This window comes from Amaranthus tricolor, chromosome 8 (genome assembly GCF_026212465.1).
Source record: "Amaranthus tricolor cultivar Red isolate AtriRed21 chromosome 8, ASM2621246v1, whole genome shotgun sequence".
Classification (NCBI taxonomy): Eukaryota; Viridiplantae; Streptophyta; class Magnoliopsida; order Caryophyllales; family Amaranthaceae; genus Amaranthus; species Amaranthus tricolor.
The window spans coordinates 15,328,195-15,334,296 of record NC_080054.1 but is presented as its reverse complement, the minus strand read 5'-3'; the positions used below and the strand labels follow the sequence as shown (position 1 = coordinate 15,334,296).

Here is a 6,102-nt window from a genome sequence, read left to right as displayed (position 1 = left end):
ATTTCGACACATATCTTGTATCACGATCAGACACTATAGATCTTGGGACACCATGGTATCGTACGACATTCTTAAGGTAAGCTCGAGCCAACTGATCCATATCCCACTGATTATTCATCGGAATGAACTTAGCACTCTTGGTGAGTCTATCCACGATCACCCATAACGTATCATTTCCTGACCTAGTCCTCGGTAAACCCAAAACAAAATCCATGGATATGTCATCCCATTTCCATACAGGAATATCCAGAGGTTGTAGCAAACCTGCAGGCCTTTTATGCTCGCTCTTTACCTTCTGGCAAGTCAAACACTTGGAAACAAACTCAGCAATATCTCTTTTCATTCCCGACCACCAAAATGTCTGCTTCAAGTCTTGGTACATTTTGTCTCCCCCCGGATGAATAGTGTACTTTGAGCTATGAGCCTCAGTCAAGATCTTATCCTTAAGCTCTGTGCAAGTAGAAGGTACACACCATCGACCCTTATATCGAATGCTACTATCCTCGAATATCATGAACCCTTCAGCTTTCCCTTCTTTAACTTGCTCTCTTGTTTTCTCCAATAAGGAGTCACCCGCTTGATTTGTTAAAATTTCCTCAAAAATTGAAGGTCGAATGGATAAGGCTGCTAACCGGGACTCTAGCTCCCCATGCTGTACAATCTCGAGATTCAATCCTTCCAAGTCTCTCTGCAACTCTCTAGGAACAGTCAAGGAAGCTAAGGAATGACAAGTCTTCCTTCTCAAAGCATCGGCTACCACATTGGCCTTACCCTCATGGTAATTAAACTCCACGTCATAGTCGTTAATCAACTCTAACCACCTTCGTTGTCTCATGTTCAAATTTTGTTGTGTATACAAGTATCGCAAGCTTTGATGGTCAGTATAAATTTTGCACTTCACTCCATACAAGTAATGTCTCCAAATCTTCAAATCAAAGACAATGGCTGCTAGTTCTAGGTCATGAGTCGGATAATTGACTTCATGCGGTTTAAGTTGTCGTGATGCATAAGCAATAACCTTTCGATCTTGCATCAACACACACCCTAACCCATTTTCGAGGCATCACTATACACAAGATATTCGGACGTGCTGTCTGGAAGGGTTAAAACCGGTGCAGTAGTCAATCTCTCCTTTAATGTTTGGAAGGCTCCCTCACACTCTTCAGTCCACTCAAATTTCTTGTCTTTCTTCATCAAATTAGTCATCGGTCGGGCAATCTTTGAGAAATCCTTAACAAATCTTCTATAGTAACCAGCCAAACCTAGAAAACTTCGAATCTCGATCACATTTTTCGGTGTAGGCCAATCCCTCACCGCCTCGATCTTAGCTGGGTCCACGGTAACTCCCTCTTTGGATACAAAATGCCCCAGAAATGATACTTTCTCAAGCCAAAACTCACACTTAGAAAATTTGGCATACAATTGATTCTCCCGAAGTATCTGCAACACTTGCCTCAAATGTTGCTCGTGCTCTTCCTCATCCTTTGAATACACCAAGATATCATCAATGAAGACTACGACGAACTTATCAAGACATGCACTGAATATCCGATTCATCAAACACATGAATGCTGCTGGTTCATTTGTCAGCCCAAATGGCATTACTGTAAACTCAAAATGCCCATAGCGAGTCCTAAAGGCCGTCTTGGGTACATCTCTCTCTGCTATTCTCAATTGATGATAGCCAGACCTCAAGTCAATCTTCGAAAACATTCCGGCTCCCTTAAGTTGGTCAAACAAGTCATCAATTCTCGGTAAAGGGTATTTGTTCTTCACAGTAACCTTGTTCAACTCACGGTAATCTATGCATAGTCTCATACTCCCATCCTTCTTGCGAACAAACAACACAAGTGCTCCCTAGGGCGAAACACTCGGTCGTATGTACCCTTTCTCCATCAACTCTTCTACTTGTTTTCTCAATTCTTCCATCTCTGTTGGTGCCATCCTATAAGGCGCTTTAGATATGGGTCCTGCCCCCGGTATTAAGTCTATGGTAAATTCAAAGTCCCGAGTAGGTGGCATTCCTGGTATTTCGTCTGGGAAGACGTCCATAAACTCGTTTACGACGGGAACGGTCTCAAGAGCCACAACCTTCTCCTCTAATCTTCGAACGTGACACAAGTAACAAGGTAATCCCTGCCTCAGCAATCTCTTCATTCTCAACGAAGATACTATGCTAGCCCGTAACCCCGAAGTGCCCTTGTTATACATTACCCTTTTTCCCTTAGGTCCCACAAGCCTCACTTCTTGTTTGTCGCACTCAATTTCTGCCTTGAAATGACCTAACCAATCCATCCCAAGAATGATGTCTAAGTCATCCATGTCGAGCTCATAAAAGTCACTAGGGAAAACAACTTCTCCTATGGTTAAAGGAACTCCTCTATATAACCTAGTACACTGAAATAACTCCCCCGATGGAATCGCTACTACATTAGAGGTGGATTCAGGGTTCTTTAATCCTAACTTCTCGATCTTTGATGTGCATACAAACGAATCAGATGCTCCAGTATCAAACAATACTTTAACAGGTACTGAATTAACAAGGAACGTACCTGTCACCACATCCCTTTCCGACTCTGCCTCCTTACTGCTAATAGCTGTCAACCTCCCGGTAGTTAGATGAGTTACTGTTGTGCTGGCTCCTCCATTGCCATTCCGATTGTTGTTCCCATTAAGCCCTCCGGGCTTGAAGCTACTTTGAGGTGTGCGGTTTCCATTCCAATCCCTCTGGTGGTACAGCTTCCTACTACCGTGGTCGTTCCCATTGTTGTTATTTCTGAAATTCCCCGGTCTGGAGCTTTGTTGCCCATTAGGTTGTTGAGCTGGATGTCCATGCTTCGCAAAGCACTCATATTCTCGGTGTCCTAGCTTGCCACAATATTTGCACTCTACCAAATTTCCATTGCAGTCCCCGGGTGATTGTTGGGACACTTAGAGCAAAAGAAGACTCTCTCCTTGCCATGACGATCCCTGATCACCTTCCGATCATTGGCACCTCCCAGCTGAGGCTTGCCATTTCTCCCATTTCCGGGGTGTTGGTCATTGACGCTTCGATGTTCTTGTTATGGTGAAAATTATTTTGTTGATGAAAATTCTCCTTCCTCTTTTCCCCACTAGGGGCTGTTCCACTACTAGTCTCGGGCCCTTTTCCTTTGTCCATCTTGAGCAAACTTCCGACTTGAGCTGCTCTCTGATACATTGCATCCAATGTGGTGTATCGGTCACTATCAATGTGGACCTCCACCTGATTCACTGATCCCAATTCAAATCGTTGCATCTTCTTTTCTTCGGTAGGGACGTCGTCAGGGCAGTATTTGACGTATTCCATGAATTTCTTATAGTATTCGTCCACGGACATCTCTCCCATCTCAAGCCTGGCAAATTCATTGGACTTCTGCTTCCTGATATGCAGTGGGTAGAACTTTTCTCGAATCATCGTCTTGAAATCCTTCCAACTTAGCGGATTATCGGAATCACTCATCACACTATCTCTTGCATTCGACCACCAATAATCTGCCTCTTCTTGAAGGTAGAATGCAGCCTGGTCTACCCTCAAGTGCTCTGGGCATTGTACCACGTTGAACAATTTGTCAAATTCCCGTAACCAACTTTCCAAAGCTGCAGGTTCCCCAGTCCCTGAGTACGTAGGAGGTTTATTCTGAGAGATTCTCTTGCTCATGGAGGAAGCTGTCTCTGCGATCGGCTTGGACTTTGACCTCCTTTCCTCGGCCAGTTCCATAACCAGCTCACGTAGTGCCTTGTTAGAAGAGCGTTGTCTTAAACGTTTGCTAGATAAAGGAGGCATTTCCTGTCAGCATCATCCAACACGAATATAAGTTTATTTCCCATCTATTCCAAAAAGGCGAGAAAATGTGGGGTCGAAGATATAACTCATGATCGAACATATCTACATGTGTACTCCTACCTCTATGATAATCAACCTTAGACAATACTACACTTATCTTAAAGAATTTCAAACACGTACTATATACACTTGTCTTAAAGAATTTCGTAAATGAACAGTTAATAGACGGAATTCGCATATAAGAAATGAAAATTGTCATGTATAGATTCTCAAGTACCCAATCACGTACGTATTAACCTTCTCGTACCAATAAGGTTCAATTAACATCACATTTAAGCATTATTATACAAATTTAGTAGATTGTACCAAAAGCTTCACTAACACTTAATAATACTCAATATTGCAAAGAATGTAATTAGCATCTGTTAAACAAACTCAAGTTCACAAGGAAGTCGTAAGTATGAGCAGCTCACACTTATGATTATAATATCAAATTACTTAACTTATTCTACTTATGCACATGTAACAATCATCACCACGCAAAACATAGGTCGTATATCTATCCCAAATCTACCCCAGCTCTCACACGTAACGTTAACTTCAAACGATTCCTTAAAGACTTAAGAATACGAGCGTCAAAGTAGGAACCACTGGCTCTGGTAACCACCTGTAACACCCCTGAATTTCCAACCCCTTAAACGAAACCAGAATCGTGAAGGAAGGGAGGAAATTCGGGTGTTACATAAAAAGAAAAAGAGAAAATACTTAACATAAATGCTAAGGATTAATTAAAAAGGGTGAGTGAGTTGAAATTTCGGCAGCATCTCTGCTGAAAACTGAGGATGTTACTAGAATATGTATAGTTATAATTGATTAACATGATTAAACTAATCTAAGGCCTATAACGCCTTTCAAAAGAATACGTCACGACGGAATAAATCATCGTCGGCTTCACAAAACATCAACTCTAACGAGGATCGTGGTTCCAGTGTCAACGCATCGATCTGACGGATACTAAAGGAGTATTCTCCCTACTGTACATCCAAAACTACGCAGCGGATCTATGGATCATACGAGGAGTCACGTGGCTCCATACAAAAGAAATTTTACAACCCCAAAAGAAAACTGTACAAGTATCATAGAAGCTACAAGCGTTAAGACAATTTTATATACAATTGTTACGTTCGTACTCCGCTCTTTCCCCAATGCAAAGCAAAAGAAGCTCCTATACCTGTCATGCCAAGCTATGATCCTCCTGCTGCTCAACATAATGACCATAGTCATATGCGTCATAGCAGGAACATCATAGAGAGTCATGAGCAAACAACAACAACATGTACACGTCAGTAATGATGAACTTATAATAATTGAAATCATTAAACAAAACAATAGACAACGATATAGTATGGCAATAGCAAGTCTACTCATCTGTTTGAACACCTCTATCTATTCATAATTTCTCTTTCAAACTACTAATATCTCGGAATATATTCAAGGGTAGTGAATCCTTTCTCTATTCATGGCATAGTGACACGGCCAAGGGCGTTATCGGCCATCCGGCGCCCATTGGCAAAGTATGAGCTCATGCCCCCTCCAGCTGACCCTCTCGGGTCCTACCTTCGGGAAAAACTAACACACTGGGGTACTAAACCAGTGAAGAGGCCACCATATTGGGGTTTGCAAGGCCCGCATGGTATCACCTCGGTCAAGGAGCGGTATCGGCCATCCGGCGCTCAATGACCCAAGCATGCTCATACCCCCCTTACGGTGGTCCCGTCGAACCTCACCTAAGGGACTATTAAATCAACCGGACATAATTCAGTTAAGTCACGCCAATTAATCGTACATCAAGGCTCAATAAGCAGGAAATCACTTCGACACCACACATAGCTACGGTGCGTTCTCTACTATTTAGAAATTTGTTCTCATAATCTCTTAATGTTTCCATTCTACTTGCCTATTTCACTAATATGACTATACACTAGTATAATTTACTTTCTGGCGCTATATAATTCTAATGCAACGCATATAATCATGAAATATGGATAATAATTTGAAACAATGAATATGATAATCAATTACTGCGTGTACGTACCTGTAAGCGTCACTGCACGACCACAAGTTACAAAAATCACCCAACTAAGGGTCTACTTTCCTCTTATAAACTGGGAACATATACAAGTTGGGAATAGAACTTATAAGTTCTCTTAACTACTTGGGTATACCAGCAAGAAACCAAGTAACCACTATCATCCATTCACGACAAGTTTTCAATTACTTCTAGCACGTACGCATCT

At 42.0% G+C, this 6,102-nt stretch overlaps 1 protein-coding gene across 1 annotated transcript; it reads right to left on the bottom strand.

The window, feature by feature from the left end:
• Positions 1–1,857: 1,857 nt before the first annotated feature.
• Positions 1,858–5,753, bottom strand: LOC130821579 (uncharacterized). The gene is made up of 4 exons (XM_057687369.1): positions 5,652–5,753; positions 4,380–4,472; positions 2,996–3,808; positions 1,858–2,868 (listed from the first exon to the last, which is right to left on the bottom strand). The coding sequence occupies exons 1-4, from the start codon at positions 5,751–5,753 to the stop codon at positions 1,858–1,860; spliced, it is 2,019 nt and encodes a 672-aa protein (XP_057543352.1).
• Positions 5,754–6,102: the final 349 nt, after the last annotated feature.